Source organism: Pteropus vampyrus, unplaced genomic scaffold (assembly GCF_000151845.1).
Source record: "Pteropus vampyrus isolate Shadow unplaced genomic scaffold, Pvam_2.0 Scaffold166, whole genome shotgun sequence".
NCBI lineage: Eukaryota > Metazoa > Chordata > Mammalia > Chiroptera > Pteropodidae > Pteropus > Pteropus vampyrus.
The window spans coordinates 398759-426716 of NW_011888947.1; the positions used below are offsets into that span (position 1 = coordinate 398759).

At 49.1% G+C, this 27958-nt stretch overlaps 2 protein-coding genes and 1 long non-coding RNA gene across 4 annotated transcripts in view; 2 read left to right on the top strand and 1 right to left on the bottom strand.

The window, feature by feature from the left end:
• The window catches only part of KLHDC4 (kelch domain containing 4), a 46252-nt gene extending 34482 nt beyond the window's left edge, over positions 1–11770 (top strand). For both annotated transcript variants that reach the window (XM_023536654.1, XM_023536655.1), the window contains 5 exons: positions 7186–7261; positions 9000–9206; positions 9863–10267; positions 11097–11210; positions 11501–11770. In XM_023536654.1, the coding sequence (XP_023392422.1) occupies positions 7186–7261; positions 9000–9206; positions 9863–10267; positions 11097–11210; positions 11501–11673 (975 nt within the window). In that variant the 3' untranslated portion in view covers positions 11674–11770. The remainder of the gene's footprint in view (positions 1–7185; positions 7262–8999; positions 9207–9862; positions 10268–11096; positions 11211–11500) is intronic.
• On the top strand, positions 17–6217 carry LOC111745812. Its single transcript, XR_002782798.1, has 2 exons — positions 17–415; positions 3617–6217. It is a non-coding gene; the product is annotated as an uncharacterized LOC111745812 (long non-coding RNA).
• A 10438-nt stretch (positions 11771–22208) lies between the features above and the next one.
• Positions 22209–27958, bottom strand: part of JPH3 (junctophilin 3) — a 102223-nt gene continuing 96473 nt past the window's right edge. Inside the window, exons 4-6 of the mRNA XM_011370251.2 lie at positions 26749–27632; positions 23882–24094; positions 22209–22812 (exon numbers count right to left, since the gene is read on the bottom strand). Of these exons, the coding sequence (XP_011368553.1) occupies positions 24014–24094; positions 26749–27632 (965 nt within the window). The 3' untranslated portion in view covers positions 22209–22812; positions 23882–24013. The remainder of the gene's footprint in view (positions 22813–23881; positions 24095–26748; positions 27633–27958) is intronic.

Sequence of the window (27958 nt, forward strand, 5' to 3'; positions counted from 1 at the left end):
CGTAGTGTGTAGGAAAATAACAGTAACTTCCATCTGTTCCCTTTTCAGTTTCACCAATGATGAAAACTTCTAAATAAGATTACACATTAGTTTCATGTAAATGAATTAGAAATAGAGATGCTGTTAATTTGCTCCAGCCATGTTACAAGTCTATTACGTTCTAATCCACACGCCTTGAAAACACTGCAATATGAATGATTCTGTATGTGGGGATTTGGATTCCTAAGCCTCAGAAACTAACAGTGAATGATGTTCCACTGTAGAATATACCACGACTTGTTTCTCTTTCTTCTGCCAGTGGGCCTTTTCTTTTCTCATCTGCAGGCAGTGCTGACATGAACGTGCTTGTGCACATCTCTCAGTGCGCCTTCCCCAGAGGGTCTCCCACTGGCTTACAGCGAATGTCCTCCACACAGTGAGCCCACTCACTCTACCCATTGTCTTTTGATGTATTTCAGAGAAAAGTGCAGAGACGTCTTTACACTTCCCTTTGAATACTTGAACGAGTGTATCATTGAATTGAGTTCAGTGCTTAGTTTTTAATGTAAAAATACCTGTGGTGAAGCACACACGTTTTGAGTGTGCATTTGCTGGTTTCGGTAGATGCATGCACCTGAGGGCCCCAGGGCCCTGGTTCTGCCATATATTTGATGTGCCTATTCTGGAACTTCAGATAGGCATAGTCATACGATATGTGCTTTTAGAGGAAACCTACTTTCACTCAGTGTTTTGAGATTTATCCACATTGCACATTCACTGCTTCTTCATGCTGAGTAGTAATCATTATATAACAGACCACAGTTTGTGCATTTTTTTATTGGTGGACACCTGGGCTGTTTCCAGTTTTTATTATGAATAAATCTGCTGTGAGCATTCTTGTGCAAGTTATTCTGTGGCTGTACATTTTGATATCTCTGCTGGGCCACAGAGGGGTGTAGCTTAATTTAATAAGAAACTCTCATACCCTTTCCCAAAGTAGTTGCAACAAAACCGCTTCACATCCTTGCAAGTGCGTGATGGTGTCACACACTTTATTTTCAGCCTTTTTGGTGGACGTGTACCATAGTGTGTGTGTGTGTGTGTGTGTGTGTGTGTGTGTGTGTGTGTGTGTGTGTGTGTGTGTGTGTGTATCCCCTTTGGCTGACATCCCCACGATATATGATGTTGCTTTTTTTTAAATTAATTTTTTTATGGTGACATTGGTTAACGAAATCCAGTAAGTTTCAGCTATACACTTTAACAGTAAGGCATACACACACACATACACACTTATACTGTGTGTTCACCTCCCATAGTTAGATTTCTTTCTGTCACCACATGTTTGACCCCCTTTACCCCATCTACTTCCCCCCTCCCTCATGTGGTTTTAATTCTCATTTCCCTCCAATGAAATGGGCCATTTGACTTGGTGGCTGAGCAGTTCGCCTGTGGGATGGTAAGGACAACTGAGGCAAGGAGCTACCCGTCAGCAGGAAGGTGTCCTGTGTCCACCTTCCATACCCTACCCACCCTAGTGAGCGGTCAGCCTTTGTTCTGGAAAGAGAGAGTCTTATGAGTTTTTTTGTGACTTGCCTATCTTCAGCTAGATGTTTGACAGTTGGGAAGGCTCTTAGAAATAGGCTGGTATGGCCAAAAGCTGTACCCAGATCCAGTGCTTTATCACAGCAGATGCTTCATGGAGTAAAATGGGAAGCTAAACAGCGAAACTTTGTTAAGTTGATGCCACTCTACTCAGAATAGTGCATAATTCTCAACACTTATTTTTCTCTGTCCTGCCACACAGCCCAGGTGGATAATCCAGGTTCACTTACTCCAGACTTGTAGCATTTGAATTGCAGTGAAAAGCTTGTCTGTTTGGATTCATGGGGGATTTATCAGAATTAGAGAAGGTTTTGAGTCGTGGATGCTGTGGAATATTAAGTGGTTAGTCTAAGTAGGTGGTGGACTGTATGGAATAACTGAGGTAGCAGTCTTCTCAAGTTCCAATTAGAACGTCCTTCACAGGGAAGATCCTGGGTGGGAGGTGGGCGAAGTGCTCCTTCCTGCTTGGCGTCACCACCTGGTACAGGAGGGTTGCTGAGTAACATACATAGTGATCTGACAACACGCCTAGTGCATTGTCCAGTGAAAATATCGTGGACCATCTTCACGGTAGCCTGCACCAGTAGGGTCTTAAATCATGAAGCATTGGAAGGAATATCCTCTTAGTGGCTTATGTGTTTCACAAATGGTCCAGCTGCTGACATCACTGTGCCTGGTTTTGAAAAATTATTGCTGTTGTAAATCTGGGGGAACCAGGACAAGATTTCGATAACTTATTTATAAAGCCGACTTCCCTTTGGCCAAGGTGTTGAGGTTGACTAGAAGCTGGTCAGTAATGTTGGCAGGTTAAAGGAGGCTTGCTGTCTCCACTGCTCTGGACACATAAGCCAAGAGGGATTTATGACATGTTTTAAAGTACAGTATCGCCCCTTATGTCTGGGTGATTCGGTCCAGGTCTTCAAGTGGATGCCTGAAACCACAGATAGTACTGAACCTTAGATACACAGTTTTCTCCTATACGTACATACATGCCTATGATAGAATTTAATTTATAAATTAAGCACAGTAAGAGATTAACAACAATAACTAATAATAAAACAGAACAGTTCTAACAATGTACTGTAATAAAAGTTATGTGAATATTTTCTCTCCAGCAATTTTTATATTTTTCAATCCAAAGCTATTCCCAAATCTTTGATATAACTATTCCTTACTTAGAGTAAATGGCTTCGTGTTGCTCATTTCAGGGGATCCCTCACTGAAGTTTTCCTATAGGCTCAGTGCTTTGTGGCACAACACATCATCATCCACTGCAACATGTTTCCGTTTGTGTCTTCCACTCGCAAACTTAATGCCTTTTCCATCTTAAATAGGCACTTATCATGTGCGGTGGCCATAACTTTTGCAGTTTGAGGTGCGACAGCAAAAGTAGCACAGATTTCTTTTTTCTTCACAATTTCATGGGTAGAAGATTCATTCTTAACTGTAGGTCTTAGCAACCTCGGCATACAATGTTTTTATTAAGTCAAGACCTTTTACCTTTTCACTTAAAAGGATCACTTTATGGGTTCTCTTTGGCATATCTGAATTGCCAGTATCACTACTCTATCTCTTTGAGGCCGTTATTAAGTAATATGAGAGCACTGTGACACATTGACAGTCAGTTTGACAACCAGGATGGCTACTAAATGACCAACGGGCTGGTAGAATATACAGCGTGGATACATTGGACAAAGAGATGATTCACGTCCCAGGTAGGACAGCGTGAGGTTTCATCGTGCTATTCACAATGACGTCCAATTTAAAACTTATGAATTGTTTATTTAGGGAACATTTAATATTTGTGGTTGGCCATGGGTAATAGAAATTGGGGAAAGTGAAACCATGGAGGGGGGAACTGCTGTTGCTCATCTCCACCTGTCTGGGAGGATGTCTCAAGCTCATGTGCAGTTTGGGGTTGTTTCTGTCAATCATCTGTAGAGTGGAACCACCTGGCTGATGGTGGCCTCCTGGTCTTGCTGTCAGTCGTGTTGCTGTTTCTCAGCTCTCAGGACAGGGCTTTCTGTGCTTGCAGTCCCTGGATTGGATGTGTTGTGAGGCTGCTTTAATTGGCCCTGGAAAAGCAGGTAACTTAAAGATAACTTCTCCCTTTCAGAGCATTTCATTTTGTTTGAATTTTGACTAGGTTGCAACTGCTTTCTATAGAATTTCCCCCTGTCCTTTGGGGATAAATGTGGGGCTGCTCCAAAGAACAGGCACAAGAAGTAAGGGCTCCTCAGAGTGCTGTTGAGCAAGTCCGGTTCTCTGCAGTGCAGGGCCTGTGCTCACCTCAGAGCTGGTGCCACCTTTTCCCGGGACCGGACTATACTGAAAGCAGGAGTCTGGGGTGGCCTGAGGTGTCTGCTTTCACAACAGTGGAAAGGTGTCTATCTCTGAGCCTTAGATTGAAGGAGTGGGCACTGCTGGTTCAAGGGCACGAGTACAGAGCTTGTGTGTGGGCTGCAGGGAGATGGTCCCGGACGGGGCTGGGCAGGAGGATGGGATGGTGATGTTTGCAGCCCAGTGCTGGGCTCTGGGGTCTCAGACAGCCTAAATAATTTCGGAGACCATTGAATTTTTCAACTTAATTTTGTAACACTTGATTCACATCTCTCTCTCAGATGTCTTTGGATTCTATTAATACTATATTAGACAGAAATTCATGGGTGGAAGAATAAATTCTCTGTAGAGTGCATACCCGGGCTACTGCTGTGTGGCATTAACATCAGTCTCCTGAGCTGCTTAAAGGAGGCAGCTCATCCTTAGAGAAAAGCCGGACCCTTTCAGAACTTCAGTTCCCTAGACAGAAGTTTGGCATCCTCAAAGACCCATGCAAATTCTGTTTCCTCTTTTAGTACAATTGAATCCAGTGAAAAGACTAACTGAATTTAAAGCCAGTGTGATATGTATTACTAGAAAGAATCTGTGGCACAGGTGATCCAAAATAATAATACAAGGCAGCCCCCTCCACCCCCACAGTTCGAGGGCAAGGAGATTAGATGCTGGGGAAAGTCACAACAATTCAAGCAAAGAAACTGTTTATAAAGGAGGAGATAGAAAACTGTTGGGGCACGCAGACCCGTTAACTAGTCGACTCTACTCAGAAGGGTGTGGCATCCTTGTCCCCCAGCCAGAGCTCTTCCTGGCTTGTTGCTCTGCAAAAGCCATGGTCCCCAAGTAAGCAAGTAGCCCTTCTTAGGAGGGGTTCAGGCTCACAAGGCCTGGAAGGGGACATATTTCAACGTTATGGCATAAAAGATTCCCTCTTAGCCTATTGGTTCTAAGAAGAAATCATGGCGGTCAGCAAAATAGCACAGTTAATGCTGGCGGGTGCAGTGATGACAAGGAGGCCAGGAGAGAAGTTGGCAGGAGCACAGCTGTGATCTGAGTTTCTAACAGCAAGTAGAGATGTCACTGAATTCTTTCAGTGTCCCCTCAGCAGGCAAGGTATCTAGGTGTGAATTTAGTTCCTATAAATGCTGAGTCTTTGGGTCTGGAAGGGTAGGCGTGGAAGCAGTTGTCATTTCCTCTGTGTTAACCTAGAAAAAGAGAAGAATACCTAGTCTTAATAACTGTGTAACATGCAGAAGTTGCATCACTTGAATTGTGCACATATTTCCATAAGGAAAACCAGAGGCATGCACCAGTGTTCATTTCCTGAGATTCCAACGGCTCCCCACACATGACACATGTCAAACCTCCTTGGTTTTAGGATATTCAGATCACATGCCCAATTCATGGACAATTGGATTGTTTTATTTTCCAAAGGAGAATGGCTTTTTCCCCCCTTATTGTAAACACAATACATACTCATTGTTAAAAAGAATTATGCATATATATTTCTGGGCTCTGTCAGCTGAGCAGACCTGGAAACACCCAGAAGCAGTGAGCACACTGAGTGCCCAGATCTTGGTTTCTAATGCCATTTCTAGTAAAAGGAGCCAGGGCTCCTTGGAGAAATGGCCAGTTCTAAGACTGGGGCAAGAAATATACAAGATGAATATGGAGTATCTTGTAATGCCAGATCCTAAGGAAGCATTTATAAGAAATTCACATTGATGGGTTGTGTCAAAGGGACACAGGAGCCAACTGAGAGTTCCCAGTGGCCAAAGCTGGAACCACTCGAGCAACAAAGTAAGAGAAGTGGTATTGGATTATAGCCCAAAGTATAACAAATAACCATGAATCCATACGATTATAAACAAATGGTTGAATAGATAAATCAGGGAGAAGAGACAAACCACCTATGCAGAATTCCACAGAAATTGTGTAGACACTGCATCCTCCAGGAGATGGAGCTTGACGCCTCTCTTTAAAAGTGGGGGCTTCTCAGTGATGTCCTTCTGAAAAGTACAGTGTGGAAAATTGGGAGTGTGGGGGTGGTAACTTGACAGTGGAGAAACCTGACACACCTCTCAGGTGATCGAGGTCAGCGTCAGTAGTGATAAGTCATGATGACAGTGTATACCCTTGGCATGTCCCATCATGAGGAAAAACATTAGGCAAATCCCCATAGAGAGTCATCCTGCAAAACCCCCGACTACCACTCCTCAAAACTGTCAAGGTCATCAAAAACAAGACAACTCTGATAAATTGTCATAGCCCAGAGGAGCCTAAGTATTCATGACAACTAAACGAAAAGGACATTGAAGGAAAGCTAAAGAAATTGAATCAACTGAGGACTTCAGTTAATAGTAATTTGTAGTAATAGGGATTCATTAGTTGTAACAAATGTGTTACACCAAAATGCTAACTGTAGGGGAAACTGGGTAAAGGGACATGGGAACCTTTGGTACAATCTTCTGAATTTTTCTGCAAATGTAAAACTATTCTGAAATTAAATGTTTATTAAAAACAGGCAATTTACAGAATAAATACGAAGACAAAGTTAAGATTTATTGAAATCCTTCCACCCAGGATGACATTTTGCTGAGTGACTTTATAGATACTTTTAGTGTTTGGGTAACAGCTGTGGCATGAGGCCTGGAGGATGTTGCTGTGGAGAATGAGCTGTCTGGTCCAGCTGGTTAATAACGCTGATTTGAAGCTGAAGACTCAGGGTTCAGAAACTTAGGCTTGTTTTAGAAGCTCAGAAAACTTTCTACATGGGTAGTGGCTGGCTTCTGTTTGGAGCATTAATTCGATCCTTGCAGCGAAGCCTGAGTAAGATGATTTTAAAGATGGTGTGAACTGAAGATACACAGGGACTGAAAATGAAGGATGGCTATGTTGTGATATCATTAGTGGTCCCGCAGTGGTCTCCAGTAGAGCCCCTGTTCACCTAAATTAGGATCGCTGCAGAGGCCACAAGAAGTTCTAGCGAGAACACTGAAGTGTTCCTAGCATGGTTGTGGTTGTTAGTATGGCAGATTTTTAAAATTTAAAATCTATATTTAATAAGTCATACCAAAACTTTTGTTAAATCTGTTTAGATGAGATCAAAAATAAAACTGTCATATTTCAGCTTTTCTTTGTGGCTGGTCTAAAAGGCACAGCTCTAGAGTCATCTCCACAAGAAATAAGAGCACAAGCTTAGGGGTTATGCCTGGGTGTTGTAGGTGACACCTGGCTAGTTCTCACACAGCTCCCCCTTTCCGTTTGCAGAGAGTCAAGAAAGATGTGGACAAAGGCACCCAGCATTCTGATATGTTCCTGCTGAAGTCTGAGGAAGGAAAAGAAGGTATTGCACTGTGAGAGAGATGGATCTGTGGGTGGTCTGCATGTTGCTGCAAAAGGCAGGACAGAGAAACGGAAGCCCAGTTGCTCTTGTGGACGTGGGCTTGGTGGTCAGCCTCGTGCATGGAGCTGTGGGCAAGCCCTCCTCACCCCTGAGCAGGCCAGGCTGACACTCCATAAATAACCCAAAGTGTCTGCCTGTCTGCACAACAGAAGCAGCTGGGAAGTGTTCACTCTTTGGGGGAGTTCAGGACGGACTGGCTTGAAAACACTGTCAGTCCTTGAACTCTTTTTGTAGAGAGCGGGAGCCACAGCTTTCTAGTCATTTATCTTCTTAAGAGCAGGTGACTGATGTTAGGATATAAACTTCTGGAATGCTTATTATGGGGTCGACATCCCTAATGTTCACTTTTTAAAGCTCCTTTACAAAAAGCAAGGTTGTGGTTGATTTGCATGATGCAGGTCTTGCAATGAGAGGCCTGGACTAGACCCAGGGGGTCCGGTCTGATCTGGGTCTGTTTTGTGACCTCCCGCAAGTTCTTTCACCTCCCTGTGAGATCTCTCGTCTGTAAAATGAGGGGTTACTGCGAAAAATACCTTTACCTCTTTCCTGCTCTAAAATTCGTCAAGCCAAGGCTTCAGAAATGTTCCTGCCCAGGCACTTCTCAGGTGCCAGCCACACTGCATTGCACGACCGATGCCATCTGCGTTTCCAAGCGGGAACTCAAGTTTAGAGCCATGCAGTAACTTGCTCAGTTTACACATCAGTGGACTTGAACTTGAAAGCTGGACTACATTCCAGGCAGTGGGACCCCAAGCCTGCGTGCTGCCCCCTGTGTCCTGGCCATCAGGCCCTTGGCCCCCAATGAGAAGGACATGGTGGGTCATGAGCTTGTGTACGCTCGTGTGCATGTCATACAAGTGTGTCTCACCTGGCTATATGCAGGGCACTCTGACATGTATTCTTTTCTAGTTCCTCAAAGCATTAAAATGCTGGTGGTAGTGAACTGATCTCATGGCCTACTTTGGGTGTGCCAGAGTTACACCTGCGCTGTGCACTGGTGGATGGCATTGGGCAGGACTCAATAGAATGTTTGCCATTTGATGCTTCTGCTAAGTTTTTTTTTAATGTTCATTAAAGGAAAAAAATCTTAGTGTTTTTTTTTTCCTATACATGGTGGAAAACTTCCCTCCATGTTTCACGCTAGGTTAACTTTTGAGGGTGACCATGGAAATTAGGCACAAGCCAGAAGGAAGAACATAAAGTGGGGTGGCCTCCAGGAGGGCCTGTGGGCATGCAGCCATGACCGTGCAGTCCACTCAGGAGGAAGGGAAGATGGAGTGAGGGTCTTTACGGAGGCTGGGGTGCAACGTGGCTTCTCCCATCACCGGGCATGCCCACCTCCACCTCCATGCCTCTGTCTCATCACTGCCTCCATTCACAGCTGGAAAGTGTCCCTAGACTGCAGTGTTTGGAGCATTTGTGGAAAAGGTAGTCCAATGCAAACTGAAATTTAAGGAGGATTAAACTGGGTTGGGGGGATCGGGGGAGAGCGTGTTGAACTGTGTTTTTTCTGCAGAGGGAGCAAAATGAGTGAACGTGGTATTCTTTTACCTATAGTCTTGCAATTTTTTCATCTATCCTAGTCACTAGGGCAACTGGGGACACTTGTGCCCCTTGGCTGGGTCTTGGTACCCCTCCTTCCCTTCCTTTTACACCATCTTCTGCTCTCTTGTGACAGGCAGATGGATTTGGACTCGGATTAACCCTTCAGGTGCCAAGCCTATTCCCAGGTCCGGCTTTTCAGTGGCTATGGCCCCAAACCATCAGACACTGCTTTTCGGAGGTGTCTGTGATGAGGAAGAGGAGGAGAGCCTGGAGGGTGACTTCCTCAATGACCTGCACTTTTATGATGCCATCAAGAACCGCTGGTTTGCAGGACAGCTGAAGAGTCGGGTTCTGAAGTGATTGTCACAATACATTGTGTGCCAAGCATGCGGCCTAATGCAGGGCACCTGGCTCTCACCTTTGTCACGTCAGCTGGTTCTGCCTTCCAGGCCAGGTGTTGAGACACCCAGGCTCCCAGGACCCTCTGTCTGTGTGGCTCTTTGAGCATGTCACTTTCTTTACCATCACTGTAAACAGGGAACTGGTGACCTCCACCCTTTTGTGGCACTAGTCCCAGAGAGGCATAAAGTGGGTGCCGTCCCAGCAGTGGGGACCCCCAAGGGCTTCATTTCTCGATGGCTGATGAGGTCAGGTCATGCCCTCAGGAACAGGGCCCGAGGCACAGAGAGGGTGGGTGCTTTTTGTGGCAGAGGCTCAGCTCTGGTTGAAGGGCCCTCACGCCTCTGCTGAGCATCAGGTGAGAGTTCGTTTCTGGGCTTGTCACCGTTTTCCACCTTCTTTGAGGAGTGACACTGGGCAGAGGCTGTGTGGTCTCTGAGGGGCGACCCCAGCAGGTGGATCAGGGGTGTGACCCTCCAGCTTTTTGCCCAGCACTTGAGGTGGGTGGTGCTCCTTGTGCACTCTGGAATGCCCAGGTCACCCCTGCTCATCACCCTCTGTCTGCCGTTAAAGTGAACTGCCCTGCTTTCTGTCAACAGGGACCCAAGTCAGAAAAGAGGAAGCGCAGGCGGGGACCAAAAGCGGAGCCCTTGGGTGCTGACAAGCCGGAGTGTGGGGGGCCCAGCACCCTGGCACCCCTAGAGGTGGTCAGAGAGGTGGTCGCAGAGGACGGGACCGTGGTCACCATTAAACAGGTGCTCAGTGCCCCAGGCCCGGTTGGGCAGCCACAGTCGGATGAGGACGATAGCCCTGAGGAGGCGGGCAGCCCTGTGGTGGAGCCGAGCCCCCGCTCCAACGCCATGCTGACTGTGAAGCATGGCCGCCTCTACCTCTACGGTGGCATGTTTGAGGCTGGTGACCGCCAGGTCACCCTCAGCGACTTGTACTGCCTCGACCTGCACAAGATGGATGAATGGACAGCCCTGGTAGAGGCGGATCCAGGTGAGCTGAGATGGTGTAAGCACCTCCTCAGGTTGGGGTACGAACTCTGAAATCATCTTCATTGCATCTGCCCCCAAGTGCCACCCACATCCACCCTGTGTTGATGGGCTGTGTGTTCTTGGTGCTGGCTGTTCACGTGAGGGCAGGCCCTGGGCACAGGGTGGAGGCGCCTCCTGTGCACACCCATCCTGCTCCAGGAGCTGAGGAGAGGGGGACTCACCCTGGCACCATTCGTGTGAACCTCAGACCTGTCCAGGTGCTGCTCATAGATACATAGTTGTAAAGCAGATTTTACCTGTGAGTTCTTCCCGTTGTCAGCAGCCTGCTGTGTGCACACGAGCAGACCGGGCAGCTCCCTCTCCAGTCCGTGACTTTCTGAACCTCTGGGCCTCGTTTGCTCTCTGATCCAAGCTACTGTGTTCCTTCGGTTGTCACTTTCACATTGTACCACAGGCTGCCAATAGATTTAAGTCACTGCTCATTTCTTTAAGATCTGAGACTAAAAATAAAATCCACACATTTAGGGAAAGGTACGAAACAGCTGGTGTGAGATTTGTTCCTGTCTCTAGTGAAGCGATGTTAGAGCTGGGCAGTGGGAGGGTCCTCTGAGACGGGTTTTCTGGTTTTACCGATCTCACTCTCACCATCTCTGCTAAGATCTAGGGAGAACAATGTGTTTTCCATGAGCATCCAGACGTGCTGCGTGCAGGGCCCTCGCTTTCATGTCCTGTTTCTTTAGTGGGAAGATGGGATCCTTAGGAGATTCCGGTCTCGGTTCCCCTGGCTCTGGGTGCACTGACACTCTATGAATGTTCATTTTGCTCTAAAGAAACTCAGGAGTGGCTGGAGACTGACTCAGAGGAGGACAGCGATGTGGGCGAGGGTGCTGAGGGCGGAGAGGAAGATGAGGACAGTGGCGAGGACAGTGGCGAGGAGGATGGAGGTGAGTGTATTAAAATTTGATTTTGCTTTGTAGATGTGTTCTGGAGGTGAGCTTAAGTTTTTTGTTTTTGTTTTTTAAATATTTGTATCTGGAGTATGTTAGAGCAGCTTGCTATTTGAGTAGTGTCGTGGTTTCTCTGATAAAGTGAAGAATGGCCTCATGGTGTCATGTCTGTAAATTCAGGTGTTCACATGTTTACTCCATCGGGCCGCGAGCGGGTGGCCTCCTACACTGCCTGACCCAGGCCCCTTCCTCAGCTGAACATGTTTCTTTCTTCTTCCCCACTAAAGAGCCACAGCACCCATTGGTGATGCCTGGCGAGCAGTTCACAGACTACCTGCCCAGGACTGAGCAGTACTGGGTCAGGCTTGCCCGGGATGACGCTGGGCCTGACGCCAAGGAGAAGAGAGTACTGAAGGTAGCCCACGCCATGGCAAAAACTTTCTTTGATGACTCAGCGTGAGCTGCCAGGCTGGGCCAGAAGTTAAAGACAACCTCAATGAGGTTGTCTTTCCTCAGCGTCACCATTGCGATTTAAAATAAATCGGACTTGGAACGAAGCCGCAGCAAAGGTTGTGTTCTTTGTGGCCCTGTGTGCACCGCGGTCCTAGTGGGGCCTCTTTGCCTGGGCAGGGCCAGGCCAGGGGCAAGGTCACCCACACAACTGGCAGCACTTTGAATATGAAGCGCCCACAGGAAGCATGTTTCTCTTCTGATAAAATTGGACTCTGTGCTTCGTAGGGGTTTTCTTTCTGTAAAAGTAGGAGACAGATGTTCTGACTGGCTGCACGTCATCAGCCTAGAGATTGTCTCTTTGATTTTAAAAAATTTTCAGGAGCAGCACTCCTACTGCCTGTAAGTGTTTCCTTATTATCTGTAAAATAAAGTAGCCATTGGCTGGGCGGTCCCGCTCCTTCTCTGCCACTCAGCTGTGCTCTGGGCTCTGAGGGATCAACTGTACCGAGCCTGCAGGGCTGCGCTCTTTACCTTGTGGGAATGCCTCCCTCCAGCAGAGCAGGGCATGGGTCTGGTAAGTCTTCAGTGGAAGGACAGGGGCCAATGTGCCCCAGCAGTAGTGCCTTGGTCCACCTCGTCTTTATCTTCTCATAGTGCTCGACCCCCAGCAGCTCTGACAGGTGTGACCTTGCTCTGTAGCAGGACCCAGAGGGGAAATGAACTCTCGCATGCTGACCAGAAATAAGCTCTCCGCTTGCAGTAGCCTGCCCGCCACATCTGCCCACCGGAGCCTCCCTCTCGGTGTGGTGCCTGGCAGTGCCCACGGGAGCCCTGGTCATCAGGGAGAGGCCAGGCAGATGTCAGGTAGCACACGGCCTGCCTGGTTGGCATGGGCCATGTTGGGTAGGAGGGTGAGGCCCTCTAGTGTTGGCCTCTTATTTGAGGCACTTCCCTTGGATGCTAGGACAGTCTAGGTCTTTTTCTGACATAGGTGGAGTCCAGCCAGAAGCTCCTATGGCAGGGCCAAAAAGCCAGAGTGAACGCCACAGCTGGCCCACGGGAACCGCACGGCGGTCCCTCAGGGCCCTCTATCTGTTCCTGTGGTGTGAGCACACCAGGCTCAGTTGTGTAGCTGCTAAGACTTTGCTGCAGTTTTGGGAGGAAATAATTGGAAGATGTTGTCAGCTCCAATGTAGTTGTTATCAGAGGCCATTTTTCTTACGGAGCAGCCTATAACTAAATGAGACTTGAAGGAAGAAGATCATTTTTAATCAACTAAGTTGAAAGAGAAATAACAATCCCCCGAAGAAGAAACTTCTTGTACAAACAAGTATCTGTTTTGCTGTCACGTCCAATCTTTAGCTGTTGCTAAAGATGCAGTTTGAGTAAAGAGGCTGCTCAGAACCCAAGAGGATTAAATAAACAAGTTTCCAGAAGAGGAGCTGCCTCTGCTGTTTAATTGCTGTGATTAAAACACCAGTAACAGTGTGCCTTCAATGTCCAGCAGCCGGGGAGGTAGAAATGTGACACAGCAGTGGTCTCCAGTCTTTTTGGCACCAGGGACTGGTTTAGTAGAAGATAATTTTTCCACAGACCAGGGACATGTGGGTATGGTTTTGGGATGATTCAAGCGCATTACATTCCTTGTGCACTTTATTTCTATTATTACATTGTAACATATAACAAAATAATTATACAGCTCACCATAATGCAGAATCAGTGGGAGCCCTGAGCTTGTTTTCCTGCAACTAGATGGTCATCTGGGGGTGATGGGAGACAGTGACACGCGAAGTGTGTTGCTTACGTCCAGTCTACTTCGTAATCTCGGTCTGGTTGCTGTCACTGCAGAAAGCTCTGCTTCACAAAGATAAGATTTTGGAAATGGAAGGAGGCTTTTCTTAGTGCTTTTGTGGCAATCTCAGGATATTCTGCCTTGACTTTAATCCAGAATGTATGGAGCTTTGAAGTTTTCTCAAACATACTTTTAAGGCCATCGTCATTTCTGATCTCAAGCAGTTGATCCTCTTTTAGCACAAATTCGATTCACCTGGCTTATTTACAGATGGGTTGCAGATCCATCCCTTCCCAATTCAGGGGTCTTTTGTGGTTGGGAAGTGATGCTCAGACTCTTTTGAAAGCTGAGACAGGTGATTATGCACCAGCCGGGAGAAAGAAGGCCCTGGCTCAGTCTGTTTCAAAATCTCTGCTAATGTTTGAAGCATGTCAAAAATCCCAATGTTCACTTGTCGCCCCCATAACTCCAGTTTGGCTTTGAATGCAGCCGCTTTATCTGCCGAGTTGAACACAGTTGTTATTTTCCCCTCAAGTGGCAGATTGAGCTGGTTAAGTAAGTTGAATACGTCACACAAGCAAGTTTTGCGACCCATTCTTTGTCCCTGAGATGTGCTGCCAGTGGTGACTGTTCTTCTAAAACAAATCTCTGGAGCGGCTCTCATAACTCAAAAACTCTGGCCGGCGATCAACCTTTAGAAAGCCATCTCACTTCCGTGTGTAAGAGAAAACGTGTGCTCTGTGTCCATCTCCTCACAGAGCTGTGTGAACAGACGTGAGTTAAGGGCATGTCCTTTAATGTGGTTCATATTTTTAATCACATCTTGCAAAATGTTAAGTTCAGGTGACATTTTTTGGCTAGCCAGCATTTCTCTATGGATGACACAGTGTGTAGACTCACATTCAGAAGTGACCTCTTTGACCTGATTAGTGAAACCAGAAAGCTGTCCAGTCATGGCAGCCGCTCTGTCCGTGCATATACTGACACAAAAGTACCAATTCAGTTTTCCTGATACGTAATCATTCAAAGACTTGAATAGTTCTGCAGCTGTGGTGTTGGGTGGCAACAGAAGTGCACATATCCTCATGCACATCCTCCTGAGAAATGTATCACACAAAAACAAGCATTGTTGCCTTGTTGTCAATATCAGTAGACTCGTCAACCTGGATTGCGAACCACAGTGACTCACTGATTCTTTCTAACAATTATGCCTCAATATCCTCTGCTATTTCATCAGTTCGTGTAGTGGTGCTAGCCAAAAGAGGAACACGTGCCCACTTTTGAACTGCAGCTTCTCCTAAAAGTTCACGACAAACGTCCTTAGCAGCAGATGGTATCAACTCTTCGCCAGTAGTAAAGGGCTTCTTAGCTTCAGCAATGCGGTTAGCCTCCAAGAATGATGCTCTCGGTGCAGACACATCTGATGAAGTGGTGGCCTTCAGTAAGTGCTTCTGTTCTTTATGTTCACGTTTTTTTTTTTTTTCTTTTGAAAAACTCCAAAGTCTTGTCTTTTAATGCGGGGTGCTTAGTCTCCATGTGGCGACGGTTCGAAGGTGGTATGGCTTCACTGGATAGTTGGTCACCACATATTGTACAAAGCGAGCTTGGAGAATGTGAATCACCTGTTGCAATGAACATTGCATTTGTGTTCCATTGGCATTTCCTTTTAAATGCAGCCTTCTTTTTGTTGGCTATCTTAGTGTCTTCTGCTGTCTCATCACTGGATCTTTCCCCCTTTCAAAGAATCTCTCCAGTGACGTTTGTTTTTCACTCATTTTGGCTAGGGTTAGCTTGTGGGCTTACCAAAACAGACAAATGTGCAGTGCAAGAGAGAGGATGGAAGTGGTAAATAAAATAATGGGTGGACCACGCGAGGACTGAAATAAGTGTTGGATTCTGACTTAAAGCCTGCCACCAGATGCAGCTGTAAATTGAAGCACATCAACTCACTTGCCACTCTAAAGCCTGCCACCAGAGGCAGCTTAATTATCACTTGCCACTCACTGATAGGGTTTTGATGAGTCTACAAGCAATTGATTTATTATGGTTTGTGTGCAGTCAGACCCCTCTGCTAATGTTAATCTGTATTTGCAGCTGCTTCCCAGCTAGCATCACCGCTTCAGCTCCACCTCAGATCATCAGGCATCAGATTCTCATAAGGAACACGCATAACCTAGCTCCCTCTCATGCGCAGTTCACAACAGGGTTCATGCTTCTATGAGAATCTAATGCCTGATGATCTGCGGTGGTGCCGAGGTGGTGATACTAGTGCCGTGGAGCGGCTGCAGATACTGCTGAAGCTTCCCTTGCTTGTCTGCCACTCACTACCTCCTACCAGGCCATGGACTAGTATCAGTCCATGGCCCAGGGGTTAGGGACCCCGATGATACCGGACCATGTGGTCCCCTAGGAGCAGCAGCCAATGCCCTGCTGCCTTTCTATCAGTGACTGGTTTGCTGAACTGAATCTTCTGGGTGCCCGGACGGCCACCACCACGCGTGGCCTGTATGAAGCCCTCTGTGTTGCTGGACCCAGAACAGCTGGGAGATGGTCACATTCAGGTCAGCAAGGGGCCCTGTGAAGGCGTATCCTGTCTTGATGTCCTTGGTTTGCTAGTTGTTGTTGCTAAGCCCCACTTAGTCCCCACCTGCTCGATGGGTTTTGCCCTTTTACTGATGCCCATTAACTGGCCACATCAGCCCTGTAGACACCTCGACACAGCTCCTTGGAGGGTTCTGTGGGGTTTTGAGCATGACGAGTTCTTTGATCTCCGCACTTCCCGTGAGCTACAGAGCTGCTGTCTGGGTCAGGCTGTAGTAAGAGGAACTCGAAGGGGTTAGCCCAAGGCAATGGCTTTCTTGAGATTGAGTTGAACGGAGTAAAAATCAAGGGAACTACTAAGTAAGCTTAGAAGTATTCATCATTCAAAGTGTTGATTCTTTAAAAGTGTGACAGTGGTGTTCATTGCAGTTTGACATCTGATTTTTTTACCAAGTTGGTGCAAGCAGGAAGTCAGTGGCTAGGTGACAATAGAAGTACATTGAGGGACCAGATACTGGATGGGCCTGCCAGTGAATTAGCTTCTTCAGGGTTGTCTCACTTGGGGTGAGAGAGGGGAGCTCTCTAGAGTTTGGAGCTGGCTCAGGTAAGGGTAGCAAATGAAATTCACACTCAGAAGTCCCCTAAGCGTGTTGCAATGAGAAGGTGACACAAGTGTTGATTGTGTCAGAGGACTATGGCAGGGAGGGAACAGTTGTTCCCTAGCATGAAGGAAAGCGATCAGCTCTAGCTCCAGTGTGAAATCCACCTGCTATCTATTGCTTAGTTCCATGTGCACTGAAGAAACAGTAACTACTGTTTTCCCAGGCGTTTTAAATCAAGAAGCAAGCTGTGTACAGGCGGTTGATCACCAGAGTCCAGTCTCATCTCATTGGCCCAGATAGCTCCCAAATATAGACCTACGTAGCCATTTTCATTTTTGTTTTGCAAGAGAGCTTTGGCTGGGCCTGGTCACCAGGAGTCTGACCATGGTGTCCAGTGGGGAGCTAAGGCACTGACCAGAACAGCTGGTGGCCACATATAGTGGGGCCAAGATGACCAGAGCTCCCCCCACAACTACAGTTTAAGCCTATTGTTTACCTTGTCCCAATCTCAATAGTCCCTTTGAGCCCCCCACTGGACATAAGCCATAGGAGGCTGAGGAGCCACCATGGAAGCTGTTGCTTTAGGGCTGAAGATGGGCACATTGAGCGTAGGAGCCATTTGTGGGGACTGTGGGACTCGGTGTGTGGGGAATGGGGTCTTGCCCTTGGAGCTGAGCCTGGAAAGACCACAATGTATCAGGGAAGGATTCTGAGGTAGAGCAGCAACTCTAAGGGAAAGAAAGATATACTTAGTAACTCTCCCATGAGAAACATAGATGTTGAAGTGTAAGAAAATTAAAATAGGTTTGGGAAAACAACACAGGGAGGTCCTTGAGGTCCTTAGCTGGCAGAGAGGAGAGAGCACTGGGCAGGGTAGGCGGCCTCAGGCACTCAGTAAACGGTGAGGAATCCGGGCCCCGAGATGGTGGACTAGCAGACTGTCTAATCACAGGAAATGCTGGCACGGAAAGGTGGGGGGCACGTTTCAGATTTGTGTTCACAGAGCGTTCCTGCTCAAAACAGTAATAAGATCCTCCTGATATGACAGAGGGACACTGTCGGATAACATAAGTTTGGTTCCATGAGTTGCAATTATCCATCTTGACATTTTATCGATAGAAGGAACTTGCAGTAAAGGCACAAATTTGTGAGATGATACAGGTTATCTAAAGTTTCCAACGACAGTGTTTATTTCTAAGAGGAGCAAAATTTTTCTTCAGTCTCAACAGCGTCCTTTGTCTTCAGACAGTGAAGTATATAGTAATGGTATGATTTAAACAGCTACATTCATTAAAGAAAATTATTTTATTTTCATTTTGTAAGTAACCACGCTATTTTTCCAGCTGAAAGAAAAGAGAAAGGCCGAGGTAATGTTTTAGTTGCTTCATCAATAAGAAAAATCAGAACATAGTCAACATTCCCTTTTGTCAATGCACAAAATGATCAAAGAGTATTAGCAAACAGTTTACACGCACCAGAAAAAAGAAAAATGGGAAAAGAAAAATGCAGATCGAGACTGATTTATGTTAGAGTTCATTCACAGAAAAGCATCTACATCAGGGTTAGTGGTTTCATGTCTAGAGTGAAGAAAAGTTTCACACACTGCTCACGTGAACGGTGAGGGTGCGTTGGTTTTATTTCATTCAGGCTACACCCGATGGCATTTCTTTGGAAACGGTGAATGGTGCAAATAAGCAGGTCCAGCTGGAGAACCTTGTCAGGTTTGGCTCAGTGTTGGGGAGGCACTGGCACATCAGCGGTTGGGCACTGAAGAGCGTGAGGGCCAGGTGAGGGCAGAGGGCAGCTCTGATGGCGGCAGTGACCACGCCAAGGGGCAGGCTCACCCAGAGGCCCAGTGGGAAAACCCTGGGTCCTGGGTCAGGGGTGCTGTAGGAGCCTGGAGGGAGCATGCGCGGTGCTGGCCCACAGAGCTGACTCCTTCCTCTTGGGCCTCACGCTGTCTTCTCGCTGACCTTTTCCGATGTTTGGAAGCCCACACAGGGTGGCCCTCCTGACTCACTTCCTGCCTGTCACAGGCCCGTATAGTGTGTAGTATGGTGTAGGCGTCATTCATGGAAGGTCAGTGGGTGCATGGCGTGTCTGCCCCGTTGGAATTGATAACATTGGGGTTCTCAAGAGACCTCCTTGGGCGTGTAAGTGCTCTTGCGATACGAATACACTAGTTTTAAGGGACTGGAACTCCTCGTGCCTGCCTTGGGTATGCCTTGGCTACCTCTAAGGAAGCAGCCTTGGTGCCTGTCTGCCCTTCCTAGCGGATGTGGATGAATTGCCAAGGCGGATGCTGCCAGCAGGGTGGAGGAGAGCAGGGGTCCAGCCAAGACCAGTCTCAACCATTTCTTGGGGCATCCTGTCCTTTATGGGTTTGGACTGCTGCTGTTAACCATGTCACTAAGCAGTGGCAGCACAGCTGGATACCTGCGTCCACGTGTGGCACAAACATGAAGGGAAGGGCAGCAGGAGAGGGTGTGCACAGACTGATGACAGATGTGCAAGGCATGGGACGCGAGCCCATGGCCCCAGCGCACAGTGAGGTGTTTGTGTCTTAAGCAGTGGTGGGGCAGACAGAAGTGAGGTAGGTGTGCGCGTCTGCTGCTCTTGCCCTGTCCTGTTCTCTGTTCCCCAAATGCCCTGACCTGGGCCCACTGCACCCAGCTTGCCCATAGCAAGCTCGTGTCCACACCTCAGTCTGTCCCCAGTGGGGCTGCTTGCTTCTCTGAGGTTTAAGAATGTGTTTGTACCTTTCTATCTCAGGCATTTCCATGTTGAAGTTTCATGTGGAAGCAAACTCCGAAAATGGCGTTTGTTCCTACAGCTGGACTGCAGTTTTGGAGAACATTTAGCCATCCTCCAAAGCAGGGGTCCCCAACCCCCGGGCCATGGGCTGGTACCAGTCCGTGGCCCGTTAGGATCCTGGCCACGTCGCCACCTCAGCTCCCCAGATTCTCATAGGCATTAGATTCTCATAGGAGCATTGTCCCTGGTGCCAAAAAGTTTGGGGACCACTGCTCCAAAGCATTTCTTCCATCACCCTCAGGGGTGTTCACCTGTTCTGGGCACTACACTGTGCTGTTGTCCCCCTTCTGCACTTTCCTCCAGATGCCAGGCATTTGAGAGACTGTGACCCTTGCATTTCCATTGCTTTCAGACAAGCCGTATATTCTGTAGTTCACATTGTCCAGGTATGTGGGTACACTGTAAAAACACAGCTTTGTATTTTGTTGTTAAAGACAGCTGCACTTTTTCTTCTTTTAAGGCTTTATTAGGGACACTTCTTGGCACTTAGAACAGATTGGGTTTTTTTTGGTCTTTGTTTATTGACTTCTTGCCCAACACATGGCTGAGCCCCAGGCAAGAGAACAAGACTAACCAGACTCCTCAGTTTACCACAGTCAGAACTTCACCTTTACTCCTTATCTAGCATCTCGATCCTGTTCCTTCACTTTTATGCTTAACTGACTGGGAGGAAACCCTTGTCCTAGGCAAGATTAAAAATGACTATCATGTTTACTTAATATCATGGAACAGACCTTAGTCAGCTGCACTCAGTACTGTCAGTTGATCGTGGCAGTCAGGCGGTGCATTCAGCTGTGGAAACAAATGTCTTAAAATCTAGTAGGCACCATGTTAAGTTTCTGAGACCAAAGGCAAGAAAAATTGGAAGACAAGACCTTTTAGAGTTAAAGAAACTGAGTTTAATCTAGAAAAGAGGTTGCTCCTCTACCCTTACGGGAAAATGAAATAAGCAACCGCTGCTCCTGGAGGAGGCTGCCTGAGCATCTCTGAGCCTCTTAGGGCTTTTCCACCCCTTGAGTGCAAGTGAGCACTCAGTGCTGATTCGAGTGCTCGGATGTTTTTAAAGGATAATCAAAAACCCAAACTAAAAAAATGCAAAACACAGAAACACTTTATTTCATTCACTCCCCCAAATAAACATTCATCCACTTTTAACAAGTCCTTAGCGTCTTTGGTGTGGTATCTGGACACCTCTACCTGGCTCTCATTGATGCCCTTTGGTTTGGAAGTGGGGTGGCCATTGTAACTTATTACCCAAACTGGGCCTCTTTTGAAAGTGAACAGGAGCTCTTTCATGACCAGTCTGGGAGACCAGGCTGGGATACCAGGCGTTAGCCAGGACCTGGGGCTGCCCCATTTGTGCGCCCTGGGCATGACAGGCCCGGCAGGGAGTCTGTGGGCTGGTGAGACCTGACCTGTGTTCCTCATGCTTATCTTGTCCATGTAGGAAAGAGCCTGTCATCCTGCCACGTTTGTGTTTACTCATACCCCCTCCCACCGTGTTTCAACAAAGGAGTGTTTTGCTTGTTAGATGTGGTTGTGGACTTCTTAGAAAAGTGAGTCAGTCCTCCTTCTCGAATGGTTTCAACAATGGGCTTTGCATTTTTGTGGCTGCACTGAATTGTTCTCTATCAACATCATCTTCCTTGTCAGTTGTTTTTGCTTATGTATCACATACCTGATCTCTGTCTTTGGGAATCCTGTATGCTAATGATTACAAAACCGAGAACTCAAAAAGATGGATAAAGAGAATTTTTCAGGGGCCCGGAGTTATCCAGGCACTGTACAGGCAGCACGAAGACTTTAAAAGCATAAATCCAATGCACAAGGCTCCTCACATTTGTAGTAAATGGAACCGGTGAACCACAGGCACAGACAAGTCTCTTGGTGATGCTAGAGGGCAGTGGCCTTTTCAGCTCTTTTAGGGTAAGGTGTGAGTGCAGGTTCCCAGCCTTGGGTGGTTGGGGAGAGGTGAGGTGGGCATGGGGTGGTGATCTGATCCCCCTTCTCCCTCATGGCCCCGGCCTAGTATCTCATATAACTCAATTTCCCTGTCTCCGGTTTTCACATCTCACGGGGTTGCTCTGGGATTAATTAAAACTCGCCTGCACTCTGTACCACTGGGGGCCAGCCGTGACACACACGTCTGTTTTTCCCCACCGTCCCACGCGTCCCTGTTGATTCACTTGCGTACATCTGCCAGGAGTGTGCCTGAAAGAAGCAGGTCAGCCTACCTGGCCCCTGAGTGAGGTGACTGATACACCTGTTGGGAAACCTGAGACTCTGGGCAGGTAGGAAAAGCATGCTGGGCTGAGCTAAAGCATTCAGCCTGTCTGCAGGGATCCCGAGAGGCAACCTGGCCTTTAATGACACTGTTTGGAAACCAATTAAAAATGAGCCTTCTAGAGTCTCTTAGACCCAGTATGTTCTGGTCTTGGCGGAATCCGCTTGGAATTCACCCGGAGTGCAGGGGAATGGTTCAGCCCTCTGCAGGGTGCTGAGGAAGGATGGAAAGTCGGGGTGTTGATTGGTTTTCACAAGTGTGTGATTGGCAGATGGATGAGTGACGGAGACACCTAGTCATGAAACCACTACGAATTCTGTTGAATGATGTGTGTTTCTCTGCTGTTGCTTTTATGCATCTAACCACCTCATGGTGTTTGCGTGTAAATATGTAACCTGCATTTGTAGGTACTGTTTTTGTCATGCAGTTATTGGAGTGTACAAAAGAAGTCTCTATAATCTTTACAAAGATTTGCAAACAGAATTATAAAACACATATCCCAGCATGGATGATTCTTAGAGCTGCAAGGAGCAGGCATCTTTATTTGGTTCACTTCAGGTCTGCAGCAACCACTTGATATTAAAAAAGAGGAACGGAAAATAAGATGTACAAAAAGATGTAATACCCCTTTAGAAAGCAACATTATCAGAAATGTATTTCCTGTAGATCCTCCCTCCCTGTCCCATGTCCCCACTCCCCCAAAAAAGACCCCAACCTAAAGCAAACTGTGAGAAGGAACGGGGAGTGACTGTATAACGGAAAAAAAATAAAACTGAATTTAAGTGGAACATGCTCTAATCTTTAGTTTATTTCTGGTTAAAAATATAGCAATCCAGTGCAGTGTAGTAAAGAAATCTGCTTGAAAGGTAGCAGAGAAACAGCTAAACATAAGCAAAGCAAGGCAGAGTCATAGACGGGCTGTACCCAGGACGACTGTGGGAATTCACTGTAAGGACCTTCCCAGGTGTGAGCGCAGGGGGACCTGCGTATGGACGTGCCCATGCCCCCATCGGCACGTCCATACAGGCTGGCCAGCGCTGGCTCCGTAGCTAGGACCACAGGGTACTCAAACATTCTGGAACCTTGTTCTTTTTTTTGGATGACAGAGCAACGCTGGTAGAGAAGGCAGAAACACCAGGAACCTGTTTTTGTTTGACTGAAACAAGTTGTATATTTTGGGGTAGATGGATATGCAACGATTTCTCAGGAATTTTCAAGCCACTGGGTTTCAACCACATTACTGTCTTGGGACCAGACCGGCTCCGGAGAAAGAATGAGGCCTTCAGGAGGAATATGCATATCCTTGGCGGGGAGGTGGGGGAAGCTGCAGGCACAGGACAATATGTGAAACCCGTGGGCTCAGCGACAGAGAAACGATGTCGTGTAAGGGCTGTCATTGCCGCAGACGTGTCAGGGACACGGGAGCCTGGATATACATCCTGCACAGTAAGTGCAGGAATGCCACATGCTCAGAGCCCAGGCATGATGGCCCAGGGGCCCCACACTGCTCCCTGCCTTCCAGCACCAGCCCTGGGCTTCTGCAGGCCCCTGGACGTCTGCAGCACAGCTCTCCTGGGGTCTGATGGAAGGGTGGCAAAATGGGAAGGGACAGCGGCAAAAATAAGGACTTTGCTTTAAGACTGGTGTGGGGAGCCGGCCTTGCAAGGAAAACCATGGGGCAGTGCCGAGAAGAGGGCAGGGTTGTGATCTGTTTCGTGGGGAAGAGAAGGCAGATCTGCTTCCTTAAGTATGCAGCACAGATTTAGAATAGAGGCCCAGGCTGCTGCCAGCTGGGATGGGACGCCCTCTTCCTCGTGCCTCGCGCCCATGCTTGTCACCCGCTATTCCAGAACAGAGAGGAAAAGCAGAGTTAACCGACTTCCCGCGTTACGCCTCACAGCAGCTGCTTCCCCTCTGGCCGGGCACAGCTGGACACTGAGGGGTCTTCCTCAGCTGCCTCCTTTTCCACATCCCAGGCAGAGTGTGACGACGATGATGATGATGATTTTTTATTTTTTTGCCGCTGATTTGCCGGGATCCCTTTTCTTTCCACATCAAGCTGGAGGGTCGGCGTGCTGGCCTCCTTCTGCCATGCCACACAGCATAGTGTTATACAAGCAAAGAATTTTGGCTAAAATCCAAAAAACATTACCCAGAAAAAAAGGCAAACTGTGAGTAATACCCAATCGTGTTCTGTGAAAAGACTCGGAAGTAGCTATTGGGCTGTCCGAGTTCTGATCCTTCCCTTTTTGTTTTGCTTTTAATGTCCCCCTTGTGTACACCAACTGTTATTTTTGCTAACTTGACAATCTCATCAGATGAAAAAGTTAATAAACAAAATGGCGACTCCGATGTTTAGCAAGATCACCATGGCTACCAGGATGGGAGCCGAGCCCTAGAACAGAAGGAGAGAGAAGAGGTGAGTCTGCAGCCTGGTCTTGAGCATTCTCTCTTTGGCCATACCATCGCCCAACCGCCCCCCCACCCCCGTGCACGCGCGCACGTGCACACACACACACGCGCACACACACCCCAAGCCAAACTAAGAGGTACGAAAGAGGGTGGGAAGATGATGGACCTCTTAGGAAATGGTCAGAAACCAAATGTCCAACTCTTCAGAGCATGGAGCCCCTCAGGTCCGACTCGAGGAGGAGGTTCCCGATTGCTTCTAAATCTGCAGTTCCTGCCTTTGGATCACTTGTGGCTCTGAAAGCCCTGGTGCCTGCCCCCGCTCCGGGTACCCTGAGTCTCTAAGTAAACACCCCAGGCCTGCGTTATTTTTGCCTCCAGCTCTGTACAACTGGTACTTCAAATGCTATCACTGAATTTCAGATGCAGCCCACCCAGAGTGGCCCCTAAATTTAGCCCGAGACCCCACACCTGGCAATGGGAGAACCCTCTAGTTCTTTAAACACGCCTTTCTCGATAAAAAACCTTCTTATAAGCTGCTCAGGGTCTGTGCTAACTGCCACCCCTGTGCAGCCTCAGCCTCCCTCGTGAGCAGGCGGGAGCACTACGTTTTCCTTCAAGCCTTTCTGGGAGTGGAGCCCTCGATCCCCTTGGAGCTGAGGCTGTGGCCCGCCTAGCCACTCAGAGCACAGGCTCTCCTTCCCTGGGCCTGCCCTCCTGTCCATGAAGCCTTCAAGTGATGGGTGCAGAGGCCTCCCTGCTGGACAAGGATGAAGGGCAGTACCCAAGGCCTCTTCGGGAAGTCCCCCTGGCTCCCAGCTGCCCTTTGGGACCAGGTATAGAGTAACTATAGGTGCCCAGCTTGAAGTCTCACGCCTCTACCCAAAGGAGCTTCATTTTAAAGCACCCAGAAGTGCCAACATGGTTAGTTGGGCTAAATATAGAACCCTTCCTTACCTCCCACCCCTGCCCATCATTCAGCTGTTCCTAAAATAACCACACGCATACAAATGCCCATGGGTGCATGTGTGTGCACATGGGTGGTACACAACGTGCACGCACCACAAATGTGTGTGTATGCACACATTTCGGCTGCCAGAATGAGGCAAAAGATGTAAGTGCTATCTGGTATTTAGGTCCCAGAAGGAGCACAAGGGGCCGCTCTTCAGGGAACCAGACACTGACCCTGCCCGGCAGTGTCGCTAAGTCCCACTGGAGGGCAGGGGCACTGTAGGAACCAGCCCACCAGCAAGAAAGACACACTGGTTTCAAGGGATGTAGAAACAGTCTTGAGGACCAGCAGGCTGCTTTCTGACAGCAAACTTCTCTTCCAAGGGAAACTGTGTCCTGACATGCCGGGACAACACCCAGGTAAGGGACGCAATCCTCCTGGGGATGGCCAGACACTGACCCTGCCCGGCAGTGTCGCTAAGTCCCAGGGGCCCAGTCTGGACATGTAAAGCGCAGGTCTCAGACTCTGCATGCTAGTGAGACAGGCTCCTGGTGTTTCTCTTGTACAAGTGAGACTGGCGTATGGCGCCCACCAGCAGGCGAGGGAGTCCCTGTGGGCTGATGCCGTTAGTCCAGGTGGGGCCTCGTGAGACTGCGTGGGGGTGTCACCCCCGTGGTGTGGGTCTGAAGTGTGTTCCGTTAGCCCTTCACACAGCCTCACTTCTGCTTATAGGTGGAAGCCACCTGGCGAGTGGTCCTAGGAGGTCCCTTCTGGATACAAGAGCCCTTCCCAGCCCCACACAGAGTCCGGCCCAGGGGCCTCTGTTCTTTCCTCCAACCTGCCTGCTGTGGGAGGAGGCCTAGGAGCATCTCACACACCTGAGACACGGCCTCACTTGGCAGCAGCCCCAACATCTCCCATGGGGCCTGATCAACCTGGATCACGGTCCCGCCCTGAGTGTCTGATCCATAGGCCTGGGGCAGGCCTGGGGGGGCCAGAGGCCACCAGAGTGGCGTTCCGGGCCCACACATGTCGAACCACAGCTCTGGTAGGAAGGGGGTCCTTGGGGTGGATGGCCCCACACACAACTCTGTCCGACTCACCCATTAGAAAGGCTGTGGGATCAGGACACACATGTGTCTTTGTCGATGGGGGGACTGCAGCACCTGGCCCATAAGTAAACAGTGTGGCCTGGACAAAGGGGACCCAACCCAGCACCCCACCCAACGCCCCACCTGCTTTATGACTGGCCCTCAGTGTCTCCAGGACATGGGGATACTGGTGACGGCAAGGACTCCTTACCAGGAGACGCCCTACAACATGGCGAAGACCCTCCTGGACAGCTACGGGTTTGGAGCAAGTTGGGGGAAGGTCTGAGGGAGGATGGGTTCCCCTGCTACCCAGTTTCTTTTGGGGAGCTTTCAAAACGACCCAGGTGCTTTCACTGAAAGGATCTAGCTTGGGAATAACCCTCTCAAGGATCTGTGTGAAGGGAATTCGACCCCCACCCTGCACTGGCTTCCTGTCAGGGAGGGTCCCAGTCCTGTGGAAGTAAAGCCATCATCCTGAGAGCCGCCTCCCAACTCCCCCACCCCCAGCCCACCCTGCCCTCAGCAAGAGGAGGAATCTACAGAAGTCCCAGGCAGGCCTGAGCTGTCACCCCCTAGGGCTATCTGGTGCCCACTCACCGTGCTGGACTTGAGCTCGTCCCCATTCTCCTCGTCCGATTCCAGTGCCACAGGCGAGGACTTCTGGGGCGGGGAGAAGGTCAGGTCCCAGCGCAGCAGCCGGGGCTCGGCCCTGTCGCCCAGCCGCAAGCTCTCCAGTCTCTGCACGGCAGGCTCTGCGCTTGCAGCTGGCTGGACGTTCTCCTTGTTCTGGGACTTGGACCTCAGTCTCTGGGCCCCGAAGCCCCGGTCCTCGCCCAGGCTCCGGCAGGCGCCTCCCCTGCTGTAGCGTCTCTTCTGGGGGTGCGGCTCCTGCACGTGGGAGTCCACCCTCAGCAGGGGCTTCATCTCCATCTCGTAGTTGCTCAGCTTCTCCTCATCCAGCTCCAGCAGCTTGGCGCCCCCCGAGCTGGGGTTGCAAGCCCGAGGGTGGGAAGTCCAGGAGAAGGCAGGGGGCGACTCCGTCCGCCGCTCCCGGGGCTTGGGGTTGCCAGGCTGCTTGTGGCCTGAGCTCCGGGTACGGAAGTCCTCTGCGGGCTGGCCGCTGCGGAGGGCGCTGCTGCGGATGCCCCTGGAGCCCCCGGCCTTCTCCTCGCCCCAGCTGTTGCGGCCATAGTCCCCTCCCCGGCCCTCCAGAAGCATCTGGATGTCCCCGCCTCGCTCCTCATCCACCGAGACCTGCCGGGAGAAGTGAGCGACCTTGTTTCTGCAGGCAGGGGCCGGTGGTGGGGTGGCCGAGGGGCTGGCAGGGAAGCTCTGCAGAGGGCTGTCGTCAGGGGTCAGGTCCGAGGGAGTGGTGCCTTTGCGGTAGAGCTCGGGGCTCTCCTGCTGCAGGGGTGTCCCGATGGAGATCACCTCAATGTCGTCGCTGGAAACCTGATGCTTTGGCCGCTGGTACTCTAGCCCTATATTGAGGAGTAGGCAGCACACAGAGGTTGGGTTACTCAGACGTTCTGTGTGGTCTCGCCTGAGGATGGCAAGAGACCCAGCTGGGACACAGTGGTTCCCAAAGTCCCTCTATGGATCCCAAAGCCCCATCACCCCACAGGTGCTTTGATGACAAGTCATGATAGATGAGCTTTTATGGGGTCTCACGGCCTGGGAGGGGAGGCCACACATCATGGTCACCAGCCTTGTCAGCCCGGGACACCTCTATGTCAGGGCGGCCTAGGCCTTCTGGGGGCCTGGCCTGTCTGAAGAGAACGGGGTGGTCTCCCGCCCCATGCCATCC